General features: G+C 40.7%; 1 protein-coding gene across 1 annotated transcript in view; it reads right to left on the bottom strand.

Annotated features, from left to right (window-relative positions):
* Positions 1–476: 476 nt before the first annotated feature.
* PSMB2 (proteasome 20S subunit beta 2) overlaps positions 477–16,329 on the bottom strand; it is a 179,540-nt gene continuing 163,687 nt past the window's right edge. Inside the window, exon 6 of the mRNA XM_085647983.1 lies at positions 477–678. Within this exon, the coding sequence (XP_085504109.1) occupies positions 577–678 (102 nt within the window). The 3' untranslated portion in view covers positions 477–576. The remainder of the gene's footprint in view (positions 679–16,329) is intronic.

The raw sequence follows: 16,329 nt of genomic DNA, 5'->3' as shown, positions 1-16,329 counted from the left end.
TTCTTTCACACTCCCAGCCTGTCAGATAAATCCTCTCACTTTGAAGCCATAGAAAGAAAAGTAAACACAAAGCTCTTTCAGAAAATAGAGCCTGAAATTGTACCGCTGTCTTTCAATGGGCAAGGATAAGAATAACATTTAAAGGCCTGTTTACAGAACGCAAGCACTCGTGGAAGATTACAGTAAACAGGGTGTGCTCCACAGAAGGGACAGACATATACTGGATAGCCTGAAACAAAGCCAGGAAACAAAAAGCAAGCAAATAAAAAGCAAGCAAAAGTTACAAACCACAAAGCCAATGGTTAGCAATAGGCGGAAAGCATTTCTAGGCCAGCTTTCAGAATGTCCACAACAAGTCTTTGCAAACCAGAAAGCTGTGCTGCCTGGTAGACCTTGACCTAAAATAATGAGTGTGAGAACATGCTCTGCTGTAAAATGGAGTAGATGTAATGAGAGACTATCAGCTGCACAACCAGTGGAAATTCGAAGTTTTATTTGAATTTAAGATTCTGTACACGCCTAACTTCAAAACAGTAGAAAATGAGAAGAGCAAACAATAGGATTGAAGGGGCAGGGTTAGGCCTTCTGGAGGGAGATCTTCTCCAAGTCATGGATTCCGTCTTTATCAATGATTCGAACGTTGAATGATGGCAAGTTTAGGATGAAACGCTTCTGAAGCTGAAATATGAAGCAAAAGTGAAATCAGAAAACTAGAACAATTTTTTAAAACATGGAAAATCAACACAATTTAACAAATCATTGAAGTAAACCTTCCAGCAATAGTGCTAAAGCTATACTTGGAGAAAAAAAAACATTCAAGAGTACAATAAAATTTCTACATAGTACTACTGGTGCACTTGATGTGGGGGAAAACAGTCTATACATTAATTTACAAATCCTATACATTTCAAAAGTCCTTTCATCAGCTTTTTAATCTTCCTTTTAATGGACAGCAAATACTTTATTGTGCAGCTATTACTTTACCTTGTAAAATAAAGGTAAATGGACAGTGAGGAAATACATTCTTTATACAATATGGTGTCATACAGTCAGAAGCGGCTTAGTTCACCTGCAAAAATGGGTATCTGACATTTACAACTCATATAACAGGGGAAAGTCTTGAATAGGGCTTAAGTTCTCCAAACTGTGATTAAAATGACATGCATACAAATCATTTACAAAGATGAACATTCATTTAACCATATAAATTAGCAATCAAAAGGATAGTAAATAAACCAGGCTCCATGGGATGGACAAATACAAGTAGAAAAAGTAAAGTCATTGAATATGAAGCAAGGGAATGAGACGGACAAGAAAACCAATCTGTGCTACAAAATGGGTTAACCCAAAGTCCACCCTAAGTACTGGTATTGTCCACAATAGGTCTTTCAATAACAGACAGTTACAGCTCTCTGTAGGAGATACCTAAAAATATCACTTTAGTTTGCATTCATCAGTGTCAGCCTCATATTACGTGCTTAGGAAAACAACATTCAAACGTTCACTTTTTACGTGCTGTGCAGCAAGGCTAAATAATTTTGAAAAATGTTGGCACTGTCACTTTCGTTGTGGTTATTGATCAGAGCTGGACCAGTAAGTAAAAAGAAAAAAAAAAGCACAAAACCTTTTTATTTAAAAATGCGGCTGGGGAAGCAATGGGGGAGGGAACAGAAGGAACACGGAGGAGCGTGGGTGAGGGTCAGAAGCAACATAGGGGCACAGGTGGGGGAAGCAATACAGAGAGCTCGGTGGGACAATCATACGACACAGCAAGGTGGAGCAATCGAGGATAGGAAACAGGCAAAAGAGCACAATGTGCAGTGGACTGTGGAGAAGCACATGGGTGAAAAAGCAACTATGGGATGGGGGAAGTACACGAGGGTGAATGCAACATGGAAGGTGATGTGGAAATGCACCTGCGTGACAGCCACAACAAAGTCCAGGGCAAAAGAAGTACTGGAGGGAGACAGCCCAAAAACACACAAACTCCCATGGAGTGCTTAACCCAAAAACAAGCAGTACAAGCACAGAAGCCAGCCAATCTATGACGACAATGCTTTATGGGAGGGCAAACAAGTCTGACAAGCTGGGACACAAATATGAAGCAGTCAAATGAGTGACAGGAAAGTAAATCAATTGAACGGAATGGGTGGGCTCCAATCCCCTGTATGTTCTTGATAAGCCTACAACGTGTTGCAACAAGCAGCTAATGATCTGAAAACCTCAGGGGAAAGTTATGTGGGAACCGGATTAAATTATGTTTCAATTTTTAGATTTACCCCTTCTACATACCAGAAGTAACATCTTCCATTCAATTTTATTACCACCATCCCTGAGACCATTTGACAATTAACAAAGAGGTGGAAGAATTCTAACTCACGTTAAAATTTTATACTCAATCACACACAACAGGAGCAGCCCAAACTGCACCTGGAAACAGGGGCAGTACTATCTAGATACACAACAGGGGTTTCAAGTGATGGAATGCAGAAACAATAATTGTCAAGATATCAGTCAATGAACAAAAACAAAATAACAAATGCGGATGGAGAAATTGAACAAAACAGGATCCCCACTAATTAGGTTTTAAGGAAGCATATTATATTGCCATTACTCAACAACAAAATAGACACAGTATAAAATTGTGGTGATAAAGTGCCCACACAGTGAATACAACTCGATTTTTTTTCACCTACCTCCTGCCCCTTGTTGGTGGGTTACCTTGATTTGTTCACAAGATCTTATTCCACAATTATTATTTTGCATTTAATTTTTTTTATTTCTCTAGGGCGTCCCTTTTGGTTTGATCCCCACCCCCCACTTTTTTGTTACATCTTTTTGTACAATATCTTTCTATGTTAATGATTTTTTTAATTTCCAGATTTTTGTGTATTCATAATTTTGAATAAATGTACCTCTGTATTTTTAAGGTTTTATTTTCCAATACAAACCATTCTTTTTGGGGTTAAGTATTTTTTTCACATTGTTTCTGACACCTCAGTAGATGGCCATGTTTTTGGAAGCTTCTCTCATGTGTTTTGCTTTTCTCAGTCTTTAGCAGTCTCCCGACTGACACGGACGCTCCTGAACAGCTGATGCATACAGCCAACAGGTATCTTTTCGGTTTTATGGGGCTCTTGGCTGCTACATCCGCCACATGCCCTAAATATTTTCGATGATATTTTACAGGAGATTATTACCAGAATTCGTTTTCTTCATGCCCAACATATACAGGCCTTACTCCAGTGTTTCATTAAGTGTACATTCTTATTTATCTAACGGTGATGGAACACTAAAGAATTTGCCACAAGTTGTTGGTACTTCACTTATTTTGTATTAATTTAATTTTTGGCCTGACTGCATTACATGTCGTCCTTTTTTACAGATTCAATTGTCCCCTTTACGTGATCGAAGTAAAGATTACCTAGGTTTCCTTTTGAAATCTTTTTCTTTCATTTACTAATTCCGGTGCCCACTCTTTCGTTTTTTTTACAGAAATTATGCCCTTGCTCATTTAATTTTACTTCTCCTGATGATGATCCACTCATTCGTTTGGGTTGAAGCGCCGCCAACACTTTCGACAATTGGAATGGATAGATACCATTTGAAATTAAATTACTACATGTTACAACATTCTATGTTATATTCCACTGTCGTTTTCCTTTCTATACACTCTATATACTATTTAAGCTGTACTCACCAAGTGGTCACTTGAGCACTAAATCATCACAATTTTAATCCTGTGTCTATTTTACTGTTGGGTTATGTGAATGTAATATGCTTACTTAAAACCTAATTAGTGGGCACCCTGTCTTGTTCATTTCTCGATCAAGATTTGCTAATTTGCTTTTGTTCATTGACTGATAATTTTGACAATTAATGTTTCTACATTCCCAAACTTGGAACCCCTGTTGTGTACTTATACAAATTTTGCATGGAGCATGGTTTTTCGCCATGCATGCTTTAGAGCAAGACTGGCAGCAATCACTCTGAGCGTGGGGTAGGTGCCTCTAAAGAAGCCCACCTCCCCCATTTTCATTTTGTACATGTTGGCTATTTCTTTGGGTATTAAATGAACCCAAGGTACTCTGTGATATAGCTACAGGGGTACACACCAATCTTTTAGAATTTTTTGTGTGTTCACAGCAAGTTCAATGTACTGTACTTTAAAGTTCATGCATCGGAATGAAGAGTAATAGAAATCGAATGTTGTTCAACTAGCTCCATGTGAAAAATGAACTGAATACACCTCTTGAGGTACAAATACAAATTATGGTAATAGGTTAAATGACTAACTGTTGGGAATTGACTTAAATTTCAAGACTCCAAAATCTTCGAGGACCCGACTTCGAGTTCATTCCAACACAAAATATTTTTTTCAATAAAAAGTTACTGTGAATATATGCATTTAAAAAGTGCAAATGTGTTTAAATGTACAAAAATTGAAACGTGACACAAACAAAGATCAATAGTGATGCAGGTAGCTCAGAAATGAAATAATACTTTTACAATCTTTTACAAGAGTGCTGCAGCAATAAAATACCCACCTAAAGTTTTAAGAACACGGGGCTGAATGTCCATAGAACGAGCAGAGATTTCAGTTTCCATTTTTAGAACACCAAATTTCACTGCAGTGAGGAAACCCCAAAGTAGAGAAAACACAGCCTGATGACTACAGGCTGGTGAATCTTGATTTAAATAAATTACCTACTTAAGGAAAAAATGTTGCACTAATTTTTCCACAAATTGAGAAACAAGGGTAAAAAACACATTTCCCGCAATTCTTCTCAAATATGGAACAGTATTGAAAATAGTTTTTAAAAACTAACAATTGGATAAATCAAGAAGCCTAAAAAAACCTACAGAAAACAAAAAAGTTAAATAAATAAAAACGAAATGGGTTTGTTTTTCCCCCGAAAAGAACATCACATAAACGTGTACTGAAATCACGGAGAAACAATCCAGATATATATATATGCCACAAGGAATCACCTCACCAACCGCACAGCATTCCAGTGCGAAAGACGAACACGGACCCAGAGTAAGTGCTTAGTGGTTTTTATTAAATCAAAAACCCAATAGCTGCCATGACGCGTTTCGGCCTTCCAGAGGCCTTGATCACATGACGCTGTCTCGTGAAGCCAGAGTTTTTAAAGTGCAAGTGCAAAGGTTAATCATGACATCATCACAATAGACATAGAAAACATACTATGTAAAATGCATTTGTGCAAATGCGCAAACAGTTGTATGCATTAATTCATCTTGTGATTCATATTTCAATTAATTCTAAAGCCACGAATAAAAGTCAAATACTTTCAAATACTTTTAAAACACGTGTGCTGGCCAAAGAAATTTAAATTTCAAGACTAATGAGACATTTTGTGCAGCTCAATTCGATCTAATAAATCGATCTAAAATTTATAGCTTATATCGGTTTCGCCAAAGAACTCCCTGGTTAACCAATGCCTGCACAACAAAGGCAAAAACTAGTAATAACTGGATCAATCCGGTTATACTCAATCATAATCTTGCCTCAAATCCATCAAGTCATAAGAAAAACAATTTTGAAAACCAATGCATATGAGAGAATGCACAAGGTGATGGTCTGATCAATCTAAAAGATATATATATACAAAATTGTTCCGTGTAAAAGTGCTAATTAGTGTAGAGGAGGAGACATAAAAGAAAAAAACAACAACAACAAATTTGTAAAATACATAGCAGCTAGATGGATAAAGCTGTCATGATAATCTATATACTCAGGAGGGAAAACGAGGTTGAATACATGTTGAAAGGCTGCAGAAAACCATATTGAAAATGGGTAACACAGAGTACGTCAGCGAAAGACAGCAAATAAGAGCTGTTACAGCCAGGTATGAAAGTCCTCACTCGAATTTAACCCGTTGGGTACCTTCGAGTCTAGCTCGATGATGTATCTAGTCTCCAATCTCCTAAGCATTGCTTCCCTGTCACCACCACGCCTCAGTGGAGGTATCGTATCGATGACAAAGTAGCTAAGGTTCTCAAGGTTACTGTTGTGCTTTTCACCAAAATGCCTGGCTATATATATATTTTTTTACCATGAAAGAGATTCACGTGGTTAGGTTGTCAGATTTATAAATTTCACCCACGTTTAAAATTGGCAGGACCTGGGCCACGTTAAGGGGTCATCAATTCCAGATTCACATAGTTTTCCTTTTGTCTAGAAAAGTAGTGTTCTTATGCCCAACAAATCTAAAAGAGGTGGTCATCGTTACACAGCTCTAAGCTGCAGAGGCACGTCTTTTCAAGTACTCAGGATGCAGACGCACTATTTCTAGGCAGTACTCAGTTTGCAGATATGGTCATTTTGATAGGGTACACGTGGAAAAAAGGACCAGTTAAGAAACTGTTTATAGTGCCCATTTGACTCCAAGAGTACAGAAAACCCACAAGAGGAACCTCTAAAAAGCATGTTGTACTCAGGATGTAGAGGCATGAACCTTTACATAGTACTAGAGAGATACAGGAGACCATCTGTGGACAACAAAGTAGGCAAAAATAACTATCTGATTAGAGTACTCAAAATGCTGGGGCTGAATGGTGGCAATTCCTTGCTCTACAGCTACCCAGACCTTTCACTGACCCATGTTACGCACATTCAAGTCCCAGAATGCCTAGAAGCCCTAAAAAAATATGCCGACATCACCTCCATCCTCATGGAATTCAACTGATTAGTCATCCCGGCCATATCGCCTTCAAAACCAGCTCAATCGTCTACCAAGCCACCATAAACAGCATCCCCGCACATCTGCCAGACAACTCACCACTTCCAGTAGTTCTCGGCAAACCCGCGCAACCAGGACAATATCAGACTGGAGATGAAGGGCAATAAAAGAAAAATTAAAGGTGTCCATCAAGGTCGTGGGACAACAACTCTATCAATCAGGACTGCCACAGCTCTGTTCCAACTCAGAATTGAGCTAGACACACCTATGTGAAAAACACTACATCAAAAATTAGTAACAGTTCACCTCTACTCTCAGAACACAGCCACTCTCCGATCACTTGTATCTATGCTTTTGACTCTGTACAGAGCTCTGCTGTTTATTGGCTAAGATCATGCTATAATAATACCACATTGTGTAAAGCAGCCACCTATAGACAGTAAGGAGTATCTAAAGCAGCCATCTTCATACAGGACTGGAAACGTAGAGCACACATCTTGATACAGAACAGGCTTTTCAAAGAAGCTATATTTACCCAGTATTCTCTACTAATAATATCAAGTTAAGAAGTAATGGTTACCTGTAGGCCTGGATCTGTATTGTAGGAATCTTCACTGAAGTGATAAGTGTTAGAATAATACCCCGCTGTGTGTAGGGACCCCGGAGCAATTCTTATCCAAGAAAGGTGAAGAGTCCAGCACGTGCAATGCGGAGAAGCATTCTGTAAACTCTCAAGGTTTTACATATATTTAGGACTATTTATACTGTTTTTCCCAAACCAACATTGTGGCAACCATAACTTGAAATTGCTGAATAGCATGTCTGAAAAATGAAGCCTGCTAGGCAATATCGTCATGAGAGCTAATCTAAGTATCCTGCCACATCAAGAGTCCATGGGCATCTGGACCCGATGATTTATAGCATTGGCAGTTGCATTACAGAGTCCATTTTTTTGGAGGATATGCCGAGTTGAATAGGATATGTCTTTGATCCCATAGAGCAGAGGTAAAAGCCCGGGATGGGGGAAGAGTTATTTATGACTTTAGTGAAGATTTCTACAATGCAGAACCAGTACAACATGTAAATTACCATTTCTTCAGGACCTGACTAACTTTATTCTAACATCAAGGCCCACCACAGAATGATGAGAGACCGCTGACAAAGGACGCTAACAGCAAAGGTTTCGGAGGGTAGCTTTACCTACACTAGAGTCAACTCTTGTATCATAGTCTGACAGACGGATGTACAAGTTTTACTACAACGAAAAAGACATTGTTTCAAAGTAGCTAAAAAAGTACATTTCAAGCCATTATAGTCAATAAATTGATTTGAACATTTTTGTTTAGATGAAAAACACAATGCTTTTCTGACATCTAAATAATGCAGAGAACGTTCTGTGAAAACAGGATTATTGAAGAAAAAACGGCATAGTAATGGGCTGATTCATATGGAATTCCGAAACTATCTTAGGCAAAAAATATGCATGAGGTCTAATTCCTACCATATAGGAATGAAAGATTATAAAGGTTGCAGACAACAGAATGGCCCTGAAGCTCACTCAGTCTATGTGCAGAGGTTACAGAATCTAGGATGGCAGACTTCCACTATAGATGCTGTAATGAAGCTTTGTGAATACGCTTAAACATGGGCCAAATCAATTTTGAGAGTTCAATGTTAAGCTCCCTTGGAAATGGAGATGCTCTTATTGGAGGAAAACGTTTTTCAAGCACTCTAAAATATTTAAAATATCATGACCTTTTCGTACTTTATTACTACTGCAAGGTGAACCCTGATTAAAGCAAATTGCAGCTTTAATTTAGCTACATGCAATAGATGTAGTAGAAATAATTCCTCTTGGCAGGAGATGGTTTATAGTCATGCTATTAACACCTTAGGCAAAATGTTTTCAATCTGAAATCTTTGAGTGTCTTTTGCTTTCTTTAATATACCCATATATGCTTGTGGTAAGCTCAAGTGTTCACATGGCGTACTCTACACATATGCATAACATTTGTAGTGTGAATGCTCTAATAGAAATCATATGAATTTGTTCTTCACAATAGGAATGTGAAACTAGGGGTCCTCGATGTTTACAGCACTCATCCAATCCTATTTTGCAAGGCGTGGAAAGATCTGTTGGTATACTAACATATGGAATTGTTCCTTCCTGATCCACTTGTTGACTAATCAGATCTAGAACGGATCTGTATTCCTTCATGAACCATTTTGTAACTAGGAAGAATCTTGATTAAATGGTTTTCCTTCTTAAAAATATGCAACAAAAATAATCCCTATGCCTCACAAACAGATTCCCTCCTTGTGAAACTGAAGTAGGTGGTATTTTGGAAATGACTTTGGTGGAATAGAAGGACGGTGTGCCATGAAGCTAAGCTAGTAGCCATCTTGTAAAATAGGCAGCACCCACTTGTCACCTGCAATGTTTTGCCGTAAAAACTATGTTGTACAACTCTTTTTACGAATTGGAGCAGATGGAGAGTCAAAGGGTTGTGTGGGTGCGTGGTGACTAAAATAGGTACTGGTAGTCTAGGACAAATATATTTTAATGAGGAAGGGTACTAGGGCTAAGTAAAAACAGTGGTGTTATTGTGTTGTCTTGAGGTACCAGGACAGCTACTAGTCGGTGTGGTGGTCGGTCAACATGTTTCGTGTCATGAGAGCCCCACGGTCGGGCAGCACTTCGTCAGGACAGAGAAAAAAGTTTTGTTCATGTCCAGACAGTACCGGGACACCTACTCACCTCCAGGCCGAATGGAGGAGGGTAGGTGTCAGGGCAGTGCCAAGAATATCCACAAAGTGTCCCTCACATTGGTCGGGACCCTCAATTTCGCCTAAGGAGCCCTACTCTGCTTCTATTGAGGTGGAATCATTGACCGACACCCACCTCGGGGAAACCGGTAAACACCATAAGGCCATTCTCTAACCCTCAGCCCCAGACAGGGGTAAGAACAAAACTTTTTTTCTAGGTCCTGACGAAGTGCTGCCTTATCATGGGGCTCTCATGGCACGAAACAGGTTGACCGACCAGACCAAACTAGTTATCACCTTAGACTAGTAGCTATCCTGGTACCTCAAGACCACACAATAGCACCACTGCTTTTACTTAGCCCTGGTACCCTTCCTCATTTAATTTTCTTTGTCCTAGGCTACCAGTACCTATTTTAGTCACCATGCACCCGCACAACCCTTTCACTCTCTCACTTGCATTCATCTATTGGGCATCCTCAGATCAAAATATCTCCGATAAAGAAGCCCCCAGGCCCGTCAAGCATTGCAGCGCTGGCCAGACGAGGAGTGCCCAATGATGAAGCATGACACCCTAACAGGTGTGTGAGGGCACTAAGATCTGATTTTCAGATCTTCTAGCGACACATATTGTAACCATCTAGTATAACTGTGTGTACCCACCTGGCTTAGGAGGAACTACCCTTACTCTTATAACAATTGAACTGTCTCCCGGGAGGAGCTAAGGTGTAGGACCTCTGTAAACTATCTTGCTCTTCCTTCCCTACTTTGATGTAAAGAGTCAAAGTAATGGTCATCTGCTATTTGACGGGCCATCCAGAAGAAAAGGCATACTGGGACTGTGATGGCTTATTTCTAGAACCATGTCTAAATCCATTGGTAGGAGCACCTCAGTTCTTATTAACTGCAACATCAACACTCACGATATCAATGAGAGGATTGAGCCCAATGATGAGAAAAGAACAGGCAATCTTTGTCTGTACCGAGATTTACAGAACCTCTTCTTTTTCTCCAGGCTGACCATTTTGAATGTCTCAATGTTGTTTCTCATTATCTTTGCCTCCTCTTCAGCAAGTTAGCCAAAGAAAGATGATTCTGAGAATGGTAGACTGAGGTCTTGGAGTTGGGTGTCCGGTTTCAGTGACAAAAAATGTAATCAGGAGGAATGTCAATTGACACTGATGACTTGGATGGAAAGAAAGTGGTCTACTTGAACCACTTCATTAAAGTTATATCTGCATTTTCATGGCAGGTCATCTAAAAGCTTCTGGAGACTATTCCCATAACTACCCGATGTATGGGCCTAATCGCATTAATTGTGGCAGGGGTTTTCAGCATAGTGGCCACAGTGTTACACAACTTTCAACCCACATCCATTCCTCCCGATAGGAGGGCGTGGTTGTTTCTGCCTTCTTTGTACTCAAACACAATAACAAGAGTCAAGTTTGAGATTTGACCTTAACAACGCAAATCTTGTTATGGAGGCTTGTATTTGTTTAGTAAGCAGGGTGTGGTTACTTTCACAGTCGCTGGCGTTAGACATTTTTCCACTGCTACATATAGCAAAGAGAGGACCAGAAACTGCTCTAGGTTGAAGAGTTTCCATAATGACAAAAAGGATATCTTAGGAGCTTCCAGATTAACATTAAGTTTCTTGGCACTCCAGACCAAGACATGCTCACAAGTGGTAATGTCATACTCTGGGGAAATATTTGAAGGAGATACTGTCAAGCATGTGGGTGTATAAGAAGAGTATATAGTTCCATCATCCAAAAGGTTAGATCTCAGGGGAGATCCTGCAGATCTCTAGTACTTCTCTTTGGTGAAGGTTGATACATACCCAAATCCTAAATGGGAAAGCAGGCACCCTCAGAGGAATTATTGGAGCTGGAGAATGACTTGGTGTAGATGGTCTCTTCCTTATAGAGGCATAGATATTCGTCCAGACACCAGAACAAGCTTGGTGCTGGAGAAGGAGGCTGAAGAGAAAGCAAAATAGGTTGCAAAGGCACCTGTAAACTAGGAGGCCTTATTAGCTCCGGAGACTGATCATGATGAGGCCACCTTTAGCCTCATCTTGGATGTGTATTCTGGTGCATGGCTCAATGCCTTAAATCTCAACATAATCTATGCAATGGTGAAAGGTGACCCTGCGCTGAGTGGAAACTAACATAGTAAGAAGGTAGAACACGAACACACACACACTTTTACTTGGTGAGAGTCAGTAGCACACTTTTTCCCCCCCACAGGAGGGACATTTCAAAAATAGTCAAGGAACGAGTACAAGAAAAAACTAGGAAATTATAAAAACACCTACCTATAAAGGCTGCTTCGAGATCAAAGATAGCAAGAGAAGGCCAAAAACAAAGAGCCCGGAGAGAAAAACCTCAGAAAATAGGTGAAAAACCATCCAGACTCTTACAGGATACCACCCGCACAAGCCAAACACAAGCATTGGCATAGCCAATAGGTCTCGCGCCTTTGGGACCTTAGAAGTGTTAACCATGCAACAGTTGCATAACTAAATACTTATAAGGTCCCAAAAGCGAGACCTATTGGCTATGCCAAGCGGCCGTGAAAGTGATCGCGATCAAACATCAAAGCGGCCGTGAAAGTGAAAGTAATTGCGGTAAAGTGCGCGCGCGCACATGCACTGTTGCTCTAGGCTGGCCTGGTAGCACTTTTTGGAGCCCTCTCAATAAGTCTCGCCAGACCAGCGCATGCGCTGGGTCAGGCGAGACCTAATGACTGTGAGGCAACTGCCAATGCTAGGCATAAGGGATATGGCATCCTTAAAGAGATTAAATGCTTTAACTATCCTGCTGCTATAGCACGTAATACTTTTTAGGTTGAGCCTGGGCAGTGCATGCGCTGCTCTGCAAGTCATGCTGTATTAAGGTATGGACGTGAAGCTCTGCCCAGTTTTTTCATTGGCTTGAGTCACTGTCCATTGTAAACTGTGGCTTTTCATTAGTCAATAGGCTTAGTAGTCCCTCCTAAGGAAAGCCTTTTCCCATTTTGTAACCTCCCATGAGGACATCCCCTGTTACGTGTTGTTGCTCTGTAAGCTTTAATTACAGCCTCTGAGCACTATTTTCTCAAAGAGCTTTGTCCTGCCTGCTCTTGCCGGCAGGAAAAGGCAGGACACCTCTCTCCTAACACATTTGCAAAACAATAGGTCTCGCATTTGTGAGAGTTCAAGCTATTGGCATTGTAAAGGACAATGCCCTTTATCTGTTTTTTAAAAAACACATAAATAAAAGGCATTGTCATTTACAATGCCAATAGCTCAAATTTTCATAAATGCGAAAACTATTGCATTGCAAATGCTTTTTTCCTTAGTTCCTAGACGTGCAAGGCAACAATTTAGGTGATGGGTGCTGCAATGTAGTTTACCGAAGGGTATTTTTAAACAGTCCTAAAAATTCAGAAAACGTTGCCTTTGATTAGGCCCAGCCGAAATTAAAGTTACAACTGTGCGATTTCAGGAATTTCACGTTACGCTTGTTATGCGCAATTGCACATACATGTAACTACGTGCCAGTCGTAGCAAACTTTTACCACAAGTGCACGATAATGTTAAAGGCCACAGGACACAAGATGCTTAGTTTGTGGATTGTTTTATTCAACATTAACATAGCAAAGTTTGAGCAAATCTATTGAATTCAAAACAAGAAGGTGCATGAAATCACAATACTTATCTGTCAATCAATCATAAATGAAGCGTCAAATCAAGAGGATACAAAAACTGTTAACAGCATAACTTCATGTGAAAATTGTAGAACAATATCCAGACTATTCACCCAAAGGGGCACCTCACAATCATGGACACCTTTGGACCACACAAGGTGCAACCACCTGCGTCTGCAATGGGCGGTCCAATGCCCCTGTACCCTTGTCCTCACAATGGGCACCACCCCCCGAACACCAAGCTCCCCAGGATCTGCGGAAAAGGTGGACAGGGGCAGGGCACTCCATGCCGACCAAGATCTAACTGTGCGCCCCAGCCCTCAAACTGGTGTACATCCTCTGGTTGGCCCAGGACTGCCTAACCTTACCCCTTGGTACTGTCCAGAAGGGGGGGGGGGTGAGGGAACCACTTCCGAAGGACCCTCCCCCCCTGCTGCTAACTGGTGGGGGTGACTTATGTATTCTAGACCTCGCTGACCCACAGTGAGCCTAAAATTAGGGTCGGATGGGAGGGATTAAATGCTTCGCTGGGTCGCTGAGTCATCCGGACGACCAGGTGAAGAAAAAGGCCGAGGGGCACAGGGGCTTTATACCCCTACCCTGGCCATCCCGACGGCGGCACCCAGCAATTGCGCACTTATGGCCTCCCGCCAATCGATAGGCGCGGAGGCCGGCAGGCCTTTAGCCAAAACCGGTTTTGTCTGCCCACGGCCGGATCACGAGAGTCCCAGCCCCCGGGGTTGGGGTCCTAACCGCCCAGCACCCCCCATTTGGAGGTGGACGCTCTGTCCAGAGCATGATCGGCTGTTGCTCGTGCCACTACTGTTTTCTTGCGTTCATTTTTTGTTACCACCAATACATCCTTGGGAAAAAATTGATGCACGATTGAACTTTGTGTTAAAATATACCACTGAATGACATTTGCATTTTGCATAATTTTCCTGAATCTTTGCATAATTACGCAAACACCAATTACGCAAATTTTGTACACCTCTACCGTTGATAGACTTAGGAGGGTGCCTCTGTGCACGGCACATGCTGGACTGAATTACTCCAATGTTTGTGCCTATCAATGAAGATCCATGATGCAGAACATTTTACTGGACCTGAGATGAAAGAGAGACCCCATCCTCACAGAACATAGACTAGGGCGTTAATGTTCAGATACTACTCTGCATACCAGTACAGGTATGTTAACAAGGTTTACTGCTCACTCGCATTTAAATTCTACATCTAGCTCCTATATTGTAAAATACTTACGCTTCAAATACTTGCTAACCTTTGCTCTCACTCAAACGTAAAAACATCAGCTGAACTTTTTCAGAAATACTACATCTACTGAAATTATAGTTTCTATGCTAGTGAAGGTGTTTTAACATTTTGTGAAGTGCTTTGGATAAACTTTCTGAGAAATAAAAAGATTTTAAAAATCTTACGATGACTATCAATACAGTATGTACATAATCTGACTTGTTTACTACTACTTAGTATCTTATTACCCATCTAAATGGTACTTGCTTTCCCAAATTAAAAAGAATGCGTCTTTCCAGGATTTGAACAAGTGAGTTAGGTGGGTGCTCAAGAAGAAAGTTTAACAGCCAATTTAACACTGATATCCAGTGGTGGGGACAGAAGCCTTAATAGATTTTTAAGTGCCCTACTGAGCACTCTGAACTCCCCTACAGTATTTCAACTGGTTGAAATACCTCTGGTACAGGCTTATCTGAGGCCTATATGCACTCGGATGCACTCATAGAACACTCTTGTGGGCCTGATCAATGCTTCTTATTTTGTAAAGTTGTCTATAGAGCTACAATCTTTCCATACCAACTTCTAAACAGCAAATCCCAAATTGTGTTGTATAAATGGGTTTGCATTTTAAGTTTTTATTAAACAGAACTCTAGATTCGCACAGGCTCCAGCCCAAGTAAGACTTTGCATTTAACCATTATACAGAGGAAAATGCTTCTTTCGACCTCTCTGTATCAGAGAATAAACACCTCAAAAGATACAGGAGTCATTTAAATGTACGTATGAGCAAGAAAACTCAACGCATGATATTGCCATGGTGTGCCCCGAAAATGCCATATAATCTGTGAAGCTGATTATGTGAATGAAATCCAAGGTATTAACAATAAAAATTAAAAAAAACAGACAGATTCTTGGTAGTCCTCCCCCCATCCAAGTCACAAGTAAAGAGTAGGGTGAAAGAAAGAATGGGAGAGGGGGAGAGGGAGAGAGAGAGAGAGAGAGAGAGAGAGAGAGAGAGAGAGAGAGAGAGAGAGAGAATCAGGGAGTGTCAGAGACCGATGCACTCTTGTTGGGATTCCTCTCACACGAAGCCTAAGGTGAGTCTCCATGAAATTTGGCATGAGGCCAAACATCCAAACAAAATGGCAATTTTATTTAAGCCTCCCAAAGGAGGCCCATTTGGGCCACTGATGTGCAATGAAGTTAGCTCGTGAACTGGAGGCATTCATGGTCTGTTTCACAGCTGCGGTTATCCACTGCACTTACACACCTTGTAAGCATATAGACTTACTGCTCGAATAAATAGCAACAGACACTGGAAAATACTGATGCACCATGTCCCACACCACATGCTAAATACCAGATATCTCACAGACTAGAAACGAAACTAATTTCAGGCACTTGTTGTATACTATATGTATAACCAACAGCTAGATCAGAGTCTCAATAGTAACAAAATGTGAGTCTGGAAATGCTTTGTGAACAGGAAGCGGCATAGCAAGTGCTCTTTACTAGGTGTCCTCTATAGTAACAACTGGTCAGAAACCCTGTAGCAGACGCTACATTTGGAACTGCAGCTTTACTAAAACACATACAAGAGGACTGTGCATAGATGACGCTCTCGCCCCAAGCATACTGCAGTTGATCACACAAAAGCAATTGCCTGAGGTTGGAGAGTGCTACACTGCTAAAGGGAGCTTAATTTACAATAAGTGAAATATATGCACCAAGAAATGGCTACACTGCAGAAAAACACAAAATGTTACCTTGTTTCCAAATAAAATCAGGCGCACAGTTCCCAATTAACTGATTGCGATCCTTTTTCTAATGTCTAGCTAAAGGGTGCAAAGGCAAGTGTCACTCGCATTTACAGTGAATTCCACGTCTGCTGAGCGCCTTTGGGTTTTAAAATGATTCC

Source organism: Triturus cristatus, chromosome 3_2 (genome assembly GCF_964204655.1).
Source record: "Triturus cristatus chromosome 3_2, aTriCri1.1, whole genome shotgun sequence".
NCBI classification, from domain to species: Eukaryota; Metazoa; Chordata; class Amphibia; order Caudata; family Salamandridae; genus Triturus; species Triturus cristatus.
This window is presented reverse-complemented; position numbering and strand designations above follow the sequence as displayed.